A 20,632-nucleotide genomic window follows, 5' to 3' on the forward strand; every position below is an offset into this window, starting at 1 on the left:
GGTCTGAGGAACTGCTTTATCCAAACCTGTACTCCAGGCTTCGATGTCAACTAGAATCACTATTTTCTTAGAGCCCTCTGCTTTGCTTCAGCTTACCTCACTGGTGGCATCAAGCAGCTCCAGATAGAGTCGGCGGAAGAGGAGATTCGGTAGCTCACACAGCAGGAAAGCTCAGCTGGCAGACTCGCCCGTGAGGGACTGCACCCAGGGGTCACACAGTCAGCGGTGCTCACTCTTCCTCTCTAGCAGCGTCGGCTCCGTTTTCAGGGACGTGGTCCAAACGGCATCAGTAACAGTCCCTGGTAGTGGCTGACTCCATCCTCTTTTTCTCTCCCAATTTGCGAGGAAAGAGAATGCTTTGTTGGTTATTTGAGTAAAATGTTGGGGGAGGCCTGGTTGTGATGACTTGGAGCTGTTGATTCTCTGCCTCAGTCACTTTGGCTGCAGAGCGAGTCCCCTGACTGGTCGGGCTGGGTGATAGGCTCACTTCTGTGGGAAACAAGCACGTAAAGTGGCTGACAGCTCCAGTGCGTTTGAATCAAGGCTTTTAAAAGAAAGGAAGAGAAGGAGGAGGAATAGGTTGAGTTGAACTTGTGCCTGAGTGGTGATAGGGATGACTTTTGACAGCAGAGGAGCCACATAAAGGGTCTGAGGAGTTGTGACCCGTATTTGTAGCTAGTTCCCTTCATGTCTGAAGCAGAGGGGAAAGACATGCAGCTGGGCGGAAAGGGAGGGAGGTAACATAAGAAAGAAGCTTAGAAATTCACCTGTGCCATTGACCTGATTCATCCAGTGGTTATTGCTGTTTCTGATTCTCTGCTACAATGAAGACATTTCTAAGGTGGGAGTATCCTTCAGTTTCTCTCATTTTGCCTTTTAGGTGGACAAAAAAATCGTAAGAACTGAGATAGGAGTTCTTCTTCGCCTCTCACATCCAAACATTGTAAGTGGTTTTTAGCCTACTATTTCAAATAATCTGCAAAGTTGCAGAATGAGATTTTTGTTCTTTACTGTCCATTCTCATGATAAGAAGGAGATTCTTTCACTGCCACTAAGTAGCCACCTTGGCCTAATTCTTGTCCTTATCTGAGCTTGTTTTTCAATTCTTTAACTGAATAAATCTTAAGAATAATACCCCTTGAAAGAGTTTCAAAATGGGCACACCCGCAATATATACCATTGTTATTTTCATGCATGAAGATAACTAAAATTGGAGAGCTTTTTTTCACTCTAATAAAACACAGGCTTTTTCCTTTTGTGTGCCTATCTTATTAATATGCCATTGCTGAAAATGCCTGTGAAGAAAATGCATTGCTTTCCAAAGTCATTTGAGTCTCCTGTGAGAGAGTATTTGCTTCAGAAACAATGCAAAGATTCAAATAAATAATGTGCTTGAATGGAGAAAATAAAACGTGCTCGGAAGCTCTGCTCTTGGCTATGTCCAGATAAAGGCACCGAGGGAGAGGGCAGGGGGAAGCTTACTTGAGCCAATGAAGTGAAAAGAACAGAACCATTTTCCAGGCCACAATTTATTTTTATGAAGTGAGTCAGTTACTTAAAATATTTTACTCATTTCACTGAGAAATTTGTGGTGCCTCAGAGGATGACCAGCATGCTTCGGCTCAAGGCCAAGTGCTTACAAGTTATTTATTAGTTAGCAATTCAGTTGTAAATATCAGAAAACTTGAATATGGTGGTCTAAACAAATATTTTTCTTATAAGAAATCAGAAGGTAGGCAGTTGTTAGCAATAGTTCAGCTCCTCAGTGATGTCATCCAAGACTCATCCATTGGTTCTCCCATCTTTTGTCCTTTTTCGTGATCCCAACTTGGGATCGATCGAGCCCCCTGCATTGGAAGCATGGAGTCCCAACCACTGTGCCCTGTGTCCTTAGTCACTCAGTCGTGTCTGACTCTTTGTGACCCCGTGGACTGTAGCCCACCAGGCTCCTCTGTCCATGGGGATTCTCCACGCAAGAATACTAGAGTGGGTTGTCATGCCCTCCTCTAGGGGATCTTCACAACCCAGGGATCGAACCCAGGTCTTCCTCACTGCAGGTGGGTTCTTACCAACTGAGCCACCAGGGAATCCCAAGGATACTGGAGTGGGTAGCCTATCCCTTCTCCAGAGCATCTTCCCGACCCAGGAATCAGACCGGCGTCTCCTGCATTGCGGATGGGCTCTTTACCCGCTGAGCCGCTGTACCACTGGGGGCTCCCGCTCTCCCGTCTTCAGGGCGCGGCTTTCGCCTCCGTGCTTCCTCGCGGCCCTGATACGGCTGCTCTACAGTCTAAACAAGTCTCCAGGTCTGTGTTCAAGAGAAGGGAGCGGAAAGGTTTAACCAGCAGAGTCTGATAAGAAGAGTAAATGCTTTTCCAGAATTTCCAGGTGCAGAATTCGCTTCAGATTTTACTGGCCACAGCTGGTCACACAATCACCCTAAACTGCATGAAGACTGGAAAGTTAAGGACCTGGGTTATCATAAATGGCTAAGACTCACCATAATCCATAATTTGAGACCAGGTACCTTGCTTCCCTAAACAAGAGTTCTGTTTGCAGTAGAGTAGGGAGAGAAGGGCTTTGGGTAAGCAACTGGCAAAATTTGCCATATACAGTCATCATTTTTACATAATCTATCATTTCTTTCAAAAAGAAGTCAATATGAAATTTTCCTTAAATATATATATCAGTCCTGGTCACTTGATTCTCAAAAGAAAATATCCAAAATTGGACAGATTATCTGAATATCATGAAAACCCTGTTATGATCAGTCAAATCACTATATCTGTTACTTTTCTGAGTATTCTTTTATCTACTAGCAACTGTTTATCTGTTCTATGCTGATAGAATTTAACCTGGTCTGTTCTGTCTCAGACCCCTAATTGAAGTCCTGTTCTGAGAGAAAGAAACATTTGCATCTCTACCAATCATGATGGTTTCAAATGGTTTAGGAGGTTTTCTTTGCTTCTGGTTTGTCTTTTTAAAATTCGGTTGAAATTCAAACATTTGGATGATTTGGCAAAATTTAGGAAGTGCTTCTAGGGCAGATATCTCTAGCTATCAAAAGGAAAAAATATAAAAGCCAAAAGGATCTTTGAACAAATGAGGTGACTGATAAAGAAACAACTGGAGAGTGACAAGTGACTGCCTGCTGCTGGAATAAGGAACCTTTACTAACCATGATCCAACATGTTGCTATCACAGACAGTGCTGTTGTAACCATAGTTTTAATGATTTCCTAAAGATGAAAATAAAGAATTTGTGATTTTTTTATATCTTTTCCCAGATAAAACTTAAAGAGATATTTGAAACCCCTACAGAAATCAGTCTGGTCTTAGAACTCGTCACCGGAGGAGAGCTGTTTGACAGGTGAGTGGGTCCTAGAAATGTAGCTACAATACAGTTTTGCATCCAATCACCAAAAATAACTGAAGGGAAATTTCTCCTGAAATTCTTCATGATGAGATGTTATACCAGTTGATAACTTCTACTAGGATAATTCTTAAATATTTGATAAGATGTGGGTAAATGAAAATTTGGGATGCTTAGTGAATGAAAAAAAACATTGTTCTATTTACTTTTGGAAACATCTACTTTCTAGATACAAAATAATTTCAAAAGTCTTACTAAATCTAAGCTCAACAGTAAGATTTAAGAGAATATTTTGTGAGAAAGTATTTGATGAAAATTATAGTTAGGCGTGTATTAATAGTATTCTTTGTTATGATTCAAAACTCGTGAAAATCTATTCTCTCCAAATGATTGTTTCTAGGCCCACTTTCTTTTTTAGGCTCTTTAAAAAGTTCCAAGTTGCAGAGAAAAATATGTTCTATTATATCCAATTATAGGCAATTTTAGTTGTCTGTTCATACATTCATCACTCAAGGCAGAGGTTTGAGGGTGGCAGGGAGTATGTCTAGAAATCTGGTAGAGCATAATACAGACACGTTATTTGTGCAAGTTTTAAGTTTGTGCATGCTTTAAGTTTCCATAGCTCTCCCACCCTCCTCATCTCAGAATTCCCTGTTTGCCCTGATGTGATCTTGGAAGCTCTTTGCTGTGCTGATCAGGGTAATTAAGCAAAAATGAATCTGGAGGAAGACAAAGGAACTGAGTAGGCTTATATTAGAAATGTTAAGAAACTGCAGTTTCTGTGGTGTAAACATCTTATTGGTTGAAGAATGGGTGAAGAGAGAAGTGGACCGAAGGCAGAAGAGGGGGTGAGGACCACTGATGTAGCCTGAATGCCTGGAGCGCAGTAAATTCTCAGTAAATAGTTGCTGCATGGATGAGTAGTGAACAGCTGCTGCAGTGAGTGGCCTCTGAGGAGAAAGATGCCTAAGGGAAGCAGGTTTAGAATGTGCTGGAGAAAGGCATGCCCCCCATTCCCCCCTCCCCAGCTCCACCCGGTTAAATTTGCTGCCTCTTCAAGAGCTTGCAGAAGTCTTCACACTTTTCACTGTTGTTGTTTAGTCACTAAGTCCTGTCCAACTCTTTGTGACCCCATGGACTGTAGCCCACTAGGCTCCTCTGTCCTTGGGATTCTCCGGGCAAGAATACTGGAGTGGTTTTCCCTTTCCTTCTCCAGGGATCTTCCTGATGCAGGGATCGAACCATGCCTCCTGCATTGGCAGGCAGGTTCTTTACCCCTGAACCACCTGGGAAGCTCCATTTTCAAAGGTCTGTCTGCTTTTAATGTTACACAGTGCAGATTTTGACCTTCAGATTGGAAGGAGCAAAATGGCCTTGATTGGAGCCACATATATATCTTCAACAGATAGATAATTTTGCTCAGATGCATATTAAAGTTTCCTTAGAACAGGTTATGTGAATAACCAGATTTTTAAAATTATAGCATTTAGACTGTGTTCATTCTTTACAGATAAATGAATCACCTGAGATACGTAAGCATAGGTAGCCTCCACATACACTTCTTGTGGGATTTGGTTTATAATCATTTGGACTCATGTTGTAAATCCTGACTCAGAGTGGTTTGCTTAACTTCTCTGAACCTCAGAACAAATCTGAAGCTGTTGCGTGATGCTAAGGAAGCTGGGACACTCTGATCCACTGTAAGGACAGCTTTGTCTTAAAACCATCGTGTTCCCTTGTGCTTAGTCAAGACTCTTCTGGACTAGTTCATTTGGATGTTGCCTAAATTTGTCCATAGTTGTCCTTTCTCAGCGTTTCGTTAGCTCACTCTTTCATGGACATATTCCTTCTTCAGGTACATTGATAGAGTCAAATTACAGTTAGATCCTGCTGGCTCTGGAGCCGTGAGGTCTCCCTAAGGAAGACCGACATATTTCCCTGCTAATTGTGGTCTACCAGAGAGAAACTTCCTGTTCTTTGTAAATAATTCCAGGACAGGAATTTTCACAATTAAGTAAATAGTATTTGCTGTGTACCTTCTTACATCTGTTTGTTTCAGTCATTTTGGAAATAGGGATCTCTCTTCCCCTTCTCCCCAGCCTTTCTGGGTCTCTTATCTTGTAGTCTAGTTGATTTTGATGGAATAGAATTAATTCAGCTATAGATAAGAATGAAAGACTAAATGTCAATAAATTTCATTTTTAATGATAAATGAATGAAATATTCAGATTAGCAGAAGACATCTAAAGAATGGCAGCCAGCCAGTAAAGCACTCAACCAACTACTCTATAAACTTGTAGAGGTCTTAGATGATAGACTTTCCCCACCCCCCTCCGAAAGTTGTCCACATGTCTGTTGCCATATCTGAGATGAATGTGGTTTCTCCATAAGTTACTTAATCCTACAGTTATCTTTTAATTTGGGTCAAACTGAAAATATATCCTGCATTATTATCCACTTATTGCTTTCTTTCCTGAGAGATCAAAATCATACTATGGTCTCTTTTTCCTGTACTTAGGTCAAAATCCAAATTTATTTAATTGTAATAACATAAATTCATTCCTGGTCTAATGATGACTCTAATAATATCTAATGAATGAACTAATGGAGCAATTGATGAAGAGATAATTATATTAGCCCATTGTATTCAAACGGTATATGATTGTATTTTATTAGCAAAAGATCTATGTTGCTGTTAAAAACCTAAACCTGATAAGTACAAGTGAAATCTGCTGTTTCATGTAGCATATGAATAGTAAATTGCATGGGGCAATGGATTACAGGCTTTGGAATAAAATCAGTGATATTTTGTGCTCAAGGAAATTCCCCAAAAAAATCTGCACAAAATTACAATATCATGAAATAAATCTCCAGAAACTTTTCTTTTCCATCTTTCTCAATCTAGTTACAATTCTTATAAATTTATTGAACTTTTCAAGTGGATAAGGTATGAGATTGCTTAAAAGTAAATTTCCATTTTTTTTTCCAGAAAATGATTGTATTATAAGGCAACTAATTCAGCAGTATCCTTCTGGTCTTCTAATTAAAATTTTTTAATGTTTTATTGTTTTCTTTTCCTGATTTTTGTCTAACTCTAGTATCAGAATATCTTGTGAATTTTTAAATTTGTCTTTTTTCTGCTTTCTCCTTGTGTTTTTGCTTGCCAGGCTATGCTTGTTCACATGCCAAACATTATGTGTAAAAGGTTTTAGAATTTGAGGCTTTAAATGCTCTTGCCTCAAAAAAGCAAATTTTATTTTGCTTCAGTAGGCAGTTAAGGTAAACAACAGATCACTTGACTGATTCAAAGCTGGGTTTCCTGAAAGCAGATCTGTTTCTTGTCGACTCTCACTCACAGGTTTTGCCCTGTAAGGCTCCCGGTTGCAGCCAGGGGATTTCTGCCGAGGACCCCCTTCCGTGGCAGATCCTAAATGCCAGCTTCTGCTCCCTCTCCTTTGTAAGCTGGCCTGTCAGCTGCTGACTTTTAATTCCTTTGAAGAAAAAGCATAAGCATCAGATATCAGGTTGCTTTTCTGTGTTTTTCTTCTCTTCTAGAGCTTGGCTCCTAAAGCCTTCACTTTCTTGGTGAGCTCTGTGGTGTCTTCAAGTATACTTTATATTTTATTTAGCTTGTTTTCATTGTTCTTAGCTGTAGGCTTGTCCACCGCACCACTACTGAGAGCAAAAATTCAGTACATATGGTTTGAAAAGTCCTTTCACAGCCAGCAGTGTGTCTTCCTCTTCTATGCCAACCCTTTGGGACAAGCAGGATGAAAAGCACTGTCCCACTCCACAGATGTGGAACCTGAGGATGGTAGGTGATCTTCCCCAGATAAGCAGTCGGTCTGTCTTCTGGTCCAGCTCTTCCTCCCCATATGGCCTCTTTGTCTTTTTAAATCCAGTTAGCCCCTTTCAAATTATTTACAAGAGAATAAACTGCTGTTTGTTTTGTTTATGGAGAATCCCTGATGTATTGCTTGAAAAGTGAAAGTGAAGTCGCTCAGTCGTGTCCGACTCTTTGCAACCCTGTGGACTGTAGCCCACCAGGCTCCTCCATCCATGGGATTTCCCAGGCAAGAGTACTGGAGCGGGTTGCCATTTCCTTCTCCAGGGGCTTTTCCCAAACCAGGGATCCAACCTGGGTCTTCCGCATTGAGGGCAGACGCTTTACCATCTGAGCCAGCAGGGAAGCCACGTGGCCTTGTATTGCTTGGTCCTGTGCAAAAAAGTCTTTAAGTCACTCAGTCATCTTTCAGGTTTTCTAAGCCATTGTTATTCTCATTTTTATTAAGACCACAAACTGTAGAAATTGATAGGTCATACAGTCAGGCCTGAAACTCATATCTGTCTGACTAGAACTTGTTTTTCATTTCCCCAAACTGAAAATATTCTCTTGCAAGAAAATAATCACTTGTCAATATGCAGGAGAAGTAGTGGTTATATTTGGGGATTATGCATTTAGCTCATTAATTACCTGACAGAGTCCCTAGTATTTCAGTCCTGATAGTCATTTCTGCTTCAGCATTCCTGGGTCTCTGCTCTTGGTGGAAATAAATGGAATTGTCAGGACACTGTCATTAGGGAAAAATCCTAGAAATGGACATTAGGGCTTTTCTCCAGTCTTCATGGAATTGTGTCATGGTTAGTTTTATGGTTAACCAAACTCAGAACACATCTGAATTTGTGAAGACTAACGTTGCAAGAAGGTTTGTAAAGTCTTACTGTCTGAAAGGGCAACTGGTCACTATAATGAGAGCCGTTTTTGACTGCCTTTTGGGGTCCTGGCCGTGGCAAAGCATTTTACTAACCATGATCTCATTTAATTCTCAGCAGCAACACATATACAACGTAGGCCTTGATATATGTATTTTGTAGACCAGATAACTGAGGATCAGAGAGGTCTAGGTCATTAGGTCACTCAGTTTACAGTGGATCTAATAACAACAGCAATAATTAAATGGAACTAAACTCTAGTATGTCAGATTCCAATGTATATGACTTTTCTAACATACCATACTGCTGCTATGTAAGCAAATGCCAGTATTCTTAATATTTAAAAATGAAACTTCAAATTAGTGACATAACATTTTATTCTGCTTAAGTGTGGCTTAACGTAACCATTAATGTGTGTATATTTCTGTATATATAAATACATCTTCTCTTTATGCAGTTTTATCTGGCTACATATAAACAAAACGTTCTTTGATTTGGAGTAGATTTAAAGTCTACTTTTTCAGAAGCTTGACTATAAAGGGAAAAATAAGTGAGGCAGTAGAAAGAGACATAGGATAAATGGAGGCTTAGTTACTGTTTTAAACTGGCATACTAGTAACACATTAATTTGCTGATGGGAAGGAGCCTACTGGATAGGGAAGCAGGAGAGATCTGAGAGGGACTTTTATTTGGAACAACATCCCAGAGAAGACCCTGAGGGAATGAGGTCTAGAGTCACATAAAAGGGTTGTTCACCCACGAAAAGCAGTGCCTCTTTCGTATATACCGTGTGTGTCTCTCTTCCCGTTGCTTCTGGCCTTTTGAGCCTTCACATTCCCTGCCATTGCAGTAGACTCCTACTGGTGTTAGTTTCACTTTCGTCCATCCATCAATGTTTAAAGCACAGATTTGATCACAGCTTAGCCAGGAAGGCTACTTACTACTTTTAGTTCAAGTAAGTGCTTTTAAACATGACCAAAAAAACCCCTTATAGTCTGGCCTCATCCTGCTATATCAGATTCACTACCCACTATATTCTCTTCTCAGTCCATTGGGTCACAAAGAGTCAGACACAACTAAGCGACTCTCTCTCACACACACACACACACACACCCCACCTTGTTAACCAGAGGAATTTTTCATCCTTCTCAAGGAGCTCACAGTCTAGAATAGGGAAAATAAAACTAATAGGGATCCAAATACTATTTGTAATACTACCATCACCTCCAAAAATGTGTACTGGAGCTTATAGAGACAACCAGACTGTCACAAGTTTTAAAAAAACAAAGGAGAGCAAGAGATAAAAATACAAAGATAAGAATCAGTAGTACAGAGAAAACCTATCACAAAGTACTTTGCATTTACTATGGATTGGTCACAAATTTGGCTGTAAGGATTCATAAATGCTATAACTGGGGTATAAACACAGTCCATTGGTTACAAATTAAAGGGATCTTCTATGCCAGAAATGACTTCATGGAGCTAATAAAGCCTTTTGAGCTGAATCTTAAGTAGGAAATAGGAAATCAGTAGGTGAAGGGCAGAGAGATGGGAGAGGGATGTCCAATGCAGAACATGCTGGGTGGGGGTCCATCTTGGAAGCTATTCTGATAGAAAGCAAAGCAGTCACTGTGTCCGTCAGATGGATGATTGAATATACTCTATGCTGTTGGCCAATTTATATACCTTTGAGTCAGGCTTTTCATTTTCACCTTGGCCAGCGCCCACAGTGATCCATGGTTCCCTCCCTCTCTCCCTGGCTTACAGATTTAACAGGTACTGGTAATGCCCTGTGACACTGTTTATCTAAGCATATGAATTTAATACTTTTTGGGAGAGTCATAGAAAAAGCAGCAATATAGACAAAGATACCATGAATGAAATAAGAAAAAGCGTGAATGAAGCTTAGGAGTGGTGGATTTACGCAAGGTACAGCAGAATTCATTTAAATATAATTCTGTGTGTAGCGGCATGATTTATCCTGGTAGCCCTCAGGACTTGATTTCGGAAGCATATTATTTGGGGCTTTTTACCCTGTGTGTTTGATCCTTCAGCGCACATCCTACCAGGCCAGTGTGTTTCCCACATAAACCTACAGTCATCTAATAGCATCTCCATTTAAGAAAAAGCTGCCGTTGGTGGGGAGAGCAGTTGGGCTCCTAATCTTTGTGCCGGGAAGTCTGAGGGCCTCAGGATCTGATCAGATTACAGCTTTTCATCTGCGTTGCCCGTGCTAACTGCTGGGCTGGAGATAAGCTCAATTCAATCTGCAGCAATTAAGGTGACAGGAGCAAATGTACAGAGTCATATTTAAAGCAGATCCATAGAGAAAAAGAGGCATTGCCTGTGTTTTCTCATCCTGCGTTTAAAATGATGAGAAGATCAACAGGCCCAGTCCTGGGGAAGAAGAGCACGTGGGCCAGGAGCAAACAGTGGACTTGGAGGCACTGAGGAGGGAGGCCCGCGGGGGCCGTGGGGCGGGGGGCAGCCTCAGAGTGAGGGGCCCGCGGGGGCCGTGGGGCGCGGCCTGGGAGCTGGGGGTGACACGGTGCCCCCTTTCCAGGGGTCCCTGTGCCCAGGCCTGCTGGTGGCTGGGAGCCCCGCAGAAACTGGGACCCCAGGCAGCCTTTTGGGTTGGCGTTGTGATTAAAACCCTAGCAGAGATTTTGTATTTAGCAGTTTCCGATGGGACAACAGGAAATTGTGCAGCATAGATATAAATTACTTGGTCCTGGACCTTTGAAAATGATCTGAAATCTAGTATATTTTGTATAAAGCTATAAACTCTTCCTACTGTTGTGTAGGTGACAAATCATGGTAGTATTTGCATTGCCTGTGACTTTGTCATTCATTGAAATCACAGATATTGTTGTATCACATTAGTTGTTCCAGAGATCTCAAAACAGTGTTTATGCTCATCAGTTTTTTGAAGCTGTGAGTTATTAAGATATGTCACTAGACCTTGTTATCTAATTCAGTAAGTCTTATTATTCTACCACATATCAAAATGTATTTGACAAGCATAATTCATCATAATTAGTTTCCTTTGTAACCCCATGTATTTTAAGTATATTTTTTAAAACACTCTAAAAACAGTCCAGTAGGCGCTCCCAGACTGCTGGAGGAGGCTGTGGCACACCAATCTCTGTTCTGTGGTTTGTGCCAGGCAGTTCCTTTACACAGGCCAAGCTGGCCAGTACTTAATTAGTGAGTCTAAACCATGTTTTGAGGTTGGTGGTGGTTTAGTCGCTAAGTCGCGTCCGACTCTTGCGACCCCACGGACTGGGAACCTACCAGGCTCCTCTGTCCATGGGATCCTCCAGGCAAGAGTACTGGAGTGGGCTGCCGTTTCCTTCTCCAGGGGATCTTCCTGACCCAGGAATCAAGCCTGCATCTCCTGTGTTGCAGGCAGATTCTTTACTGACTGGGCTACAAGTGAAGCCCTTATTTTGAGGTTAGTGCCGGAAAGCTATCTTATGCTTTTGCAGTATTTCAGAGTTATTTTTATGATGGCATTCAGTTGTTTTTTGAGCATCTAGTTATCTGGGCCTCTTGTCTAATAGCACATGGTTATAATGAGGTATCAAAGTTCTGACTAAAACGAGTTAGGCTCCCTTGTGTAGCTTCTGAGGATTGTTTCTTCATCAACAGTATTTTGTAGTGCTGTTTTATAAGAGGCACTAAAGAAACTGGATGAAAAATAGACCTTGTATAAGAGGACTCATAAAATTCATTTTTAATGAATTTGTGGTCTCTTATTTTTATGATATCTCTTTATCTTGGATATTAATTTTCTCAGTTATAATTTGTTACATAAGTAAATTAACATTTTGTGAAAACAATATGTCACTAATTACTCATATGGTCTTTGTTGTTGTTCAGTCACTAAGTCATGTCCGACTCTTTGCGACCCCATGGACTGCAGCACACCAGGCCTCCCTGTCCCTCACTGTCTCCTGGAGTTTTCCCAGGTTCATATCCATCGAATCAGTGATACTATCCAACCATCTCATCCTCTGCCACCCTCTTCTCCTTTTACCTTCAGTCTTTCCCAGCATCAGGGTCTTTTTGAATGAGTCAGCTCTTCGCATCAGGTGACCGAAGTATTGGAGCTTCAGCTTCAGCATTAGTCCTTCCAATGAATATTCAGGACTGATTTCCTTTAGGATGGACTGGTTGGATCTTCTTGCAGTCCAAGAAACTCCCAAGAGTCTTCTCCAATACCACAGTTCAAAAACATCAATTCTTTGGCGTTCAGCCTTCTTTATGGTCCAACTCTTACATCTGTAAATGTATTCTCATATCCGTGCATCAAAAAAATATAAATACACCATTCTATTTTGAACCTCTCATTTGTGTCCAACTCTTTGCAGCCCCGTGGAGTGTGGCCCACCAGACTCCTCTGTCCATGGAATTCTCCAGGCAAGAATACTGGGGTGGGCTGCCATTCCCTTCTCCATGGGGTCTTCCTGACTCAGGGATTGAACCCAGGCCTCCTGCATTGCAAGCAGATTCATCATCTGAGCCAACAGGGAAGCCCTGAATAGCTCAGTTTCCTAGATTGCTAAGTGAAGCAAAATTTATATATTTCTGTCTAGTAATTGGGCTTCCCTAGTGACTCAGTGGTAAAGAATCCGTCTGCAATGCAAGGGATTTGGATTCGATCCTGGACTGGGAAGATGCGCTGGAGGAAATGGCAACCCGCTCCAGTATTCTTGCCTGGAGAATCCTATGGACAGTGGAGCCTGGTGGGCTACAGTCTGCGGGGTCACAAAGAGTCAGACACAACTGAGCAACTGAGCACAGTAAATTTTTAACTGTATTTACGTTGTTTGGTTTCTTGGGCATTTTCTTTTGAAATCTCAACTGAATTTTTGGTAAGAATTGTTATTGTTGCTTCATGAAACAAGTGCTCTGTTTTACTGAATTGAGTCACTTTTGTTAGTGCAAGTTCAATTGCCCATTGCTCAGTGAGGCCAGACAAACCAAAATGTCAGAGTTTGGAACAGAGAAAGGTTTATTGCAGGGCCATGCAGGAGACAGGTGGCTCATGTTCTAAGGAAGCCCCAAGCTTGAGTTCCCTGAAGGGATTTGGCAAGGCATTTTTAAAAGCCAGGCGAGGGATCACAGGCTTTGTGATCAGCCCTGCGCAGTTCTCCAGGTGGCAGATAAATGTGGTCACAGGGCAGCGTCACAGGGGTTAACACATGCCCAGGCTTATGCGCTCACGGTCATCAGGTCGTTAACATCTTCCATTTGGTGGTGAGAGGCTTCACATCAGTAAAGCAGCAGGGAGCATGCCTCAGATGCTGCTGCCTCCCTCAGAGAGGACTCCACCGAGGCTGTGGGGAGGGCCTGTCCTCGGAAGGCGGCTTAGGGCCCTGCTCCATTACATTTTGATTTGTTCAAAATACACGTCTAGAAAGATCCTTGTTACTATAATATCTAGAAACTGCATGACTGAGCTTGTTCCTAAAAGGGGCAGTAACGTTTCTGTCCATCGCGTTTTCCTTTGGGAAGCGTGTGTATGGCTGGTCTCCCTCTGGATCCGAGGACAGTTGCTTGCAGCGGCTGAGTATCCCTTCCCGGTTTGATGCTTTTTTTTTTTTTTGCGTGATAAGGAACATAGGCAAATGTCCACAGTATGAAATCTTTCTGGCATCCATTTACTTAGCAATTAACACTGATTCTACAAATATTTATTGACTGCCTACTATGAACAGCTTTGCAGGAAGGCTCCATGGGTGATCAAAGCAACAGTCTAGTGAGAAGGCTAAGAAGTTTGCCACAATACCCAACAGAAGCTGTTGACCAAACACACCTACTATAGTCATGCTCCAGAGAGAAAGGTCGCAGGGTTTCCCCTCCGTTTGCTTGCTCACCAGTGTCTTCACCCACAGCCTTATCTCCGTCACAAACCTGCCTTTGCAGCTTGAGAAGTTCCTCGCTGTTGCTCTTCCCCGTCAGTTGTGAGTGGCCTCGGCCATAGCTCAACTTATTAAACACTTAAACTTGAGCGAGTTTCAGAAACTTGTCGCTGTTGGTTCTGATGAACCAATCAAGTGAGAACAAAATTTCTTTAGCAGCAGGCGCCTGGCAGAGAAGCAGGTGGGTTTTGTAGCAGAGCCTAGCTCTGGTATGCGGAGTCCCGGGGGTTGGGGAGGCCCCTGCGTTTCTGCTCCTGCCCTGTGTCCGCTCTGCAGGTGTTTCTGACACGGGTTAATGCCTCTCGGCGGTACAGACCTTAGCAGGACGTGTGCTTGTGGTGCTGGATGTGCTGGTGGTTTCTCCGTTGTGCACGGCCTCCTCGGGCAGGCCCGCTCTTGCGCGTTTCTGACGCCTGTCTCTGGTCGTGCTGGGTGCCCGCGGGCGCGCGGCCGTTTCGGCAGCTGCAGGCGGCGCGGCGGCCCGGTGCGGGTGCGGACTCGCTGCAGCGGCGCGGCGGCCCGGTGCGGGTGCGGGCTCGCTGCAGGCGGCGCGGCGGCCCGGTGCGGGTGCGGACTCGCTGCGGCGGCGCGGCGGCCCGGTGCGGGTGCGGGCTCGCTGCAGGCGGCGCGGCGGCCCGGTGCGGGTGCGGACTCGCTGCAGCGGCGCGGCGGCCCGGTGCGGGTGCGGACTCGCTGCGGCGGCGCGGCGGCCCGGTGCGGGTGCGGGCTCGCTGCAGGCGGCGCGGCGGCCCGGTGCGGGTGCGGACTCGCTGCAGGCGGCGCGGCGGCCCGGTGCGGGTGCGGACTCGCTGCAGCGGCGCGGCGGCCCGGTGCGGGTGCGGACTCGCTGCGGCGGCGTGCGGGCTCGCTGCGGCGGCGTGCGGACTCGCTGCAGGCGGCGCGGCGGCCCGGTGCGGGTGCGGGCTCGCTGCGGCGGCGCGGCGGCCCGGTGCGGGTGCGGGCTCGCTGCGGCGGCGCGCTGGCTGCGGCGCGCGGGCTCCGGGTGTGTGCGCTTCGGCGGTCCTGCCGCACAGGCTTAGTCGCTCCGACACAGGTGGGATCGTCCCAGGTCAGGGGTCGAGCCTGTGTCCCCAGCATGGGCAGACAGATTCTTTACCACGGAGCCGCTTAGGGAAGCCCCCAAATCGTATTCTTTGCTAATTCCAGCAAGTACGGGCTCACATTTGACAGTTTGAAGTATTGATTAAATATCATTACCCTGTCTTCACGATCTAATTCTCACTGTAGTCTTGGTCCTGTTTCTCAGAACGGTTTCCCCGCTCTCCGGTCCCATGCTTCTCCCTGCATGTATCCCACCCCCAGCTCCCATCCTCCCGACAGCTAGAAAACTCCTGTATGTCCTTCAGGTCTGAGCCACCTCTGGAATACATTTTCACCCTGCATGGCCTGCAGAATAAATTGTCTGCCCTTTCTAGGAGCTCCCAGGCCACCCTCTGATATCTGTCACACATTTAGCACACTGTAGATTGTTGTCTGCGTCTTACACCAAGAGAAGCCACTTGAGTGCAAAAGTCTTGTTTGGTTTACCACTGAGTGCCTAGCACACAGTGGTCATTCCATAATCTTTACTGAATAAATAAATAAATGGATACCTTTGTTAGAATGCATCGTCTTCATTAATTGGATGAAGTATATTGCTATTTTAATATATAGTATAGAAAAGTAGTGAAAGTTTCATTATTCTTTCTACAACCACTGCTCTTCCCTTTATACTATCTGAAAACAGCTCCCAAGTAAATTCCCTCCTCCAGCGAGCCAGTCACTAGACATTCACACAAGGACATGTTCTGAACACAGGCCCTTAACCCTTAATTATATCAAAATGAAAACTCATAAACATCATCATAATGAATTATAGAGAAGAAATTCTAGTGAGTGAGTGAAGCACTTCTTTTCTAAGGGGTGGAGATGCTCATACGAATTCACGTATATTTAACAGACAAGGAGGGTTTCTTCTCAGGAAGGCCACTCATGGTTGTGCAGGTTGCTTCTGTACTAACCCGGAAAGAGTTCTTGTGTAAACGAAGCCATGAGTTGTGCCCCCTGGAGGGGTATCCCAAAGTCGTGGTAAAGCTCTAGTCTTGAGTGACTATGGGAAAGTCCACGCTGATTTTTGCAGGGCCAGAGATAATTGATTCTCTCCTCTTCTGTGCAGAATGGGAGATAGCAAAAAAGTTAATTATCAGCCATTCTTTTCCATCATCTGTGTAACAGCGTCCTTCCTTAAACAGGACTGGGGCCAACCAAGCAGGTGCAGCCCCCCGAGGACACACTAATTACGTTTGTGTTGGTTGATGCCACAGAATCCACATTTAGAGAGGAATGCAGAGGGCGAGGTAATGGTAGTCAGAACTCTCTGCTGCCTCTGACACAGTAGTTCTTCTTTTCCCCTTTTAAGGGGATATTCCACTTAAAAATATTCAGACAGTATCAGTCAGTCAGTCAGTTAAGTCACTCAGTCGTGTCCGACTCTTTGCGACCCCTTGGACTGCAGCACGCCAGGTTCCCTGTCCATCACCAACTCCCAGAACTTGCTCAGACTCATGTCCATTGAGTGGGTGGTACCATCCAACCATCCCATCCTCTGTCGTCCCCTTCTCCTCCTGCCTTCAATCTTTCCCAGCATCAGGGTCTTTTCTAATGAGTCAGTTCTTCAGGAAGTCAGTCAGAGAGTATAGTTCAAGTATAGTTTCAATTAAAATTTTAATAAGTAGATTATATAACTTAGTCATGAACTGGAAAAACTCGTATTCTTGTAAGGAAATATCATGTGAAAATTTATTTTTAAGAACCAGTTAATAATAACCCCCTGAGTATTGTAATCTGTCTTTACATTTTATTTGACCCTGGTGCATAACAGGTATCTAATAATAAATAAAAAAATAAATAATAGTAATAAATAAAATAAAAATAAATAAATAATAAATAAAGTTAGGAAGAATATTCCATCTTTCATTCTTTGAAAAGATATGAGTTTTTTTTGGCAGTGTTCAGAATTACTGCATGAAGAAAATAAAGTAATTAATTTCTTCCCATCAATATAGTTTTTATGAATCCTAATAATTATGGTCATTGAGGTATGTTCTTTTAATAAATATTTTTATTTTGTCATATCTGTTCTGATCATGCCCTGTTTTGAAAACATTTTCAAAATATAGCATCAGATACTTTGAGAACTTAAACTTCTTGCCACAATATTAAAAAAAGAAAGTATTTCTGAAGAATAACTATACTATTTGAGATACTAAACATCTAAGAAAAATTACAATGTTAAATTACAAAAATTCAACAGTTTTTAAAATTGTTTTTTGCTGTTGTGTCTCTTTTATGTTTTGAATTGACCTTTTTCAGATGTCTTTTCCACAAACTTTTTTTCAGCTGAAAACATCTTGTGCAAGTTGTTAATCTACAGTCTTTCAAAAGAAAAAATTGTTTTCTCTTAAAATTCTGGGAAGATAGAAACCACTACAAAGTTGTTTTTTAGTCTTCCCAAATATCCCTGTAAGGTTAGACAGAATGGAAAAACCAAAACCTCACAGACAATATCTATAGCAAAATCAGGTGGCAGAGTATCTCTGTGATCCTACAATATGAATGAGTGAGAACAAAATAATGACAGCTTGGAAGAGCTGTATGGTATTAGCATTTATGTAAGAAGGGGCAGAGGAAGCAAGAGTGCATGTGATGGAACTAAGAACAGAACACTCAAATCTCCAAATCACTGGGAGCAGGATGGGCCAGCATAAGCAGTAGGCTAAGGGCTTTCTGGCATCCAGATTTCTGAGACGTGCAAGGGCGACACCCACAGTAAAGTCTGAAGAGACTGCTACAGTCAAGGCCCTACGAACTCTTGAAATTAATATCTAAAGCTCTTTGGAGGGTGGCGGGGGGAGAAAACGCATTTAGGAGAAGCTTCTGGAAAGAGAGTTCAGTAATCAGAACAGAGAGGACAGGCGAGGGAATGCTCCAGACAGAGAAGAGATCTTAGAAAGGATGAGGCCCAGACTTTGCAGGCTTTATGAAATTAACTATACAGTCGAGAGCTGTGACACCGGAATAGATATCCTGGCTTATCACTCTGTAAAAAGGTTGAGAACAAATTTCCCTTAAAAATAAGCAACAGAGCAATGGCTTAGTTAATTCTAAAACAAAATGATTATAAGAAGATAGCAAACAAGAAGTAGAATAGGGTCCCTTCAGGCAGTGAAAGCATGGTGGGAGCATACGCCCAGAAAAGGAATGAAATTATAAGTTAATGCAAAATAAACTAAAATTAAGAAAATTGTAGAAAAAAGAACAATATAAATCCAAAGTAGAAAACCTTTTCCTTAAAGTGTACTTGATTTGCAGTTTTAGTTTCACAACATAGTGATTAAGCATTTCTATAGATTATGTCCATTTAACGTTGTCATAAAATCTGCCTACCTGCGCCAGCGCCCTTGCTGCGCGTCTGCTGTGTACACGCGCGTCCGTGTCCCAGTCTCCCCGTGACCTCCCTGCTCCCCTCTCCCCACGTGCACTGCCGGTTTGTTCTATCTGTGAATGTGTTTCTGCTTTGTTATGTACATTACTAGTTTGTTTTATTTTTATATTCCACATATAAGTGATAACATAGAGTATTTTGTCTTTCTCTGATTTATGTCACAAAGCATAATGCTCTCTGGGTCCGTTCACATTGTTGCAAATGGCAGGGTTTTATTCATTTTTACAGCTGATTAGCATTCCGTTATGCCTGTATACCACATCTCTACCCACTCATTGTTGACGAACACTTAGGTTGCGTCCATGTCTTGGCCATTGCAAGTGGTGCTTCTGTGAACACTTGGGTGCATGTAGCTTTTTCAATAGTGTTGCCATTTTCTTTGGATATATACCCAGGAGTGAAATTGCTGGATTGTACGGTAGTTGTATTTTCAATTTTTTGAGGAACCTCTATACTGTTGTCCAATACGGTTCTACCAATTTACATTCCCACTAACAGTGTACAAGGGTTCCCTTTTTTCCACATCCTTGTCAACATTTGTTATTTGTGGGATTTTTGATGATAGCCTTTCTAAAAGGCATGAGGAGATATCTCACTATGGTTTTGAGTTGCTTTTTTCTGACGATCAGTGATGTTAAACATCTTTTTATAGACCTATTGGCCATTTGTATGTCTTTCAAAAAGTCTGTTCTGATCGTCTGCCCGTTTTTTAATCAGGGTGCCTGTTTTTCCGATACTGACTTGCATGAGCTGTCATACGCGTCACTGGGTGCGTGTGTGCGCGGTCTGTCAGTCGTGTCTGACTCTCTGTGACCCCTGGACTGTAGCCCACCTGGCTCCTCTGTCCATGGGATTTCCCAGGCAAGGATACTGGAGTGGGTTGCCATTCCCTTCTCCAGGGGATCTTCCTAAACCAGGGATAAAACCCGAGTCTCTTGCATCTCCTGCATTGGCAGGCAGATTCTTTACCACTAGCACCATCTGGGAGGCCCATGTATGTTGGATATTAATTCCTTATTGGTCATATCATTTATAAACAGTTTCTCCCATTCAGCACCTTGCATTTCATCTTTCAGTGGTTTTCTTTGCTATGCAAAAGCTTTTAAGCTTAATTAATTGCTTATTTTTGCTTTGATTTCTTTTGCTTAGGAGACAGATCTGAAAAAATATTGCTATTATTTATGTCAAAGAGTTTTCTGTCTAGATTTTCTCCTAGAAGTTTTATGGTTTCAGGTCTTATATTTAGATCTTTAATCCATTTTGAGGTTTTTAATTTTTTATGGTGTGAAAAATTCTCAAATCTCATTCTTTTGCAAGTAACTGTCCAGTTTTCCCAGCAGCGTTTACTAAAGAGACTCTCCTTTCTCAACTCTGTGTCTTGACTCTTTTGTCATGTATTAATTGACATGTAGCTTTATTTCTGCAGTCTCTATTCTGTCCATTGATTATGCATCTGCTTTTGTGCCACCTCCGTGCTGTTTTGATTACTGTAGCTTTGTAGTATAGTCTGAAGTCAAGATGCATGATACCTCCAGCTTTGTTCTTTTTTCTCAAGATTGTTTTGTATATTTGGGATTTTTTTATAAGTCCATGGAAATTTTAGGATAATTTGTTCTAATTCTGTAGAAAATATCATGAGTAGTTTGATAGGGATTGCATTAAATCTGTAGATTGCTTTAGGTAGTTTGTGAATTTTAACAATATTTATTCTTCTAATCCCAGAACATGGGCTATCTTTTCATTTCTTTGTAGTATCTTCAGTTTCCTTCCTTGGTAGTATCTTCAGTTTCCTTCATCAGTGTTTTATAGTTGTCCAAGTATAGTTCTTTCACTTCCTTGGTTAAGTTTCTTCCTAGGTATTTTATTTTTCAGACATAGTTTTAAACAGGATTATTTTCTTGCTTTCTCTTTCTGATCATTATTAGTGTATTAAAAAGCAAATAGATTTCTGTATATTAATCTTATATCTTGCAACTTACTTGAATTCACTTATTCATATAGTTTTTTGTGAAGGCTTTAGGACTTCCTATATAGAGTGTCATGTCATCTGCAAGAAGTTCCATTTTACCTCTTCCCTCCCAATTTGGATGCCTTTTATTTATTTATTTACTTTTTG

The 20,632-nt window shown here is 42.5% G+C and overlaps 1 protein-coding gene across 1 annotated transcript in view; it reads left to right on the forward strand.

Annotated features, from left to right (window-relative positions):
- Window positions 1-20,632, forward strand: part of CAMK4 (calcium/calmodulin dependent protein kinase IV) — a 240,192-nt gene that overhangs the window by 148,442 nt on the left and 71,118 nt on the right. Inside the window, exons 3-4 of the mRNA XM_065936986.1 lie at window positions 881-943; window positions 3,287-3,369. Of these exons, the coding sequence (XP_065793058.1) occupies window positions 881-943; window positions 3,287-3,369 (146 nt within the window). The remainder of the gene's footprint in view (window positions 1-880; window positions 944-3,286; window positions 3,370-20,632) is intronic.

The sequence above is a fragment of the Muntiacus reevesi genome, chromosome 1 (genome assembly GCF_963930625.1).
Source record: "Muntiacus reevesi chromosome 1, mMunRee1.1, whole genome shotgun sequence".
NCBI lineage: Eukaryota > Metazoa > Chordata > Mammalia > Artiodactyla > Cervidae > Muntiacus > Muntiacus reevesi.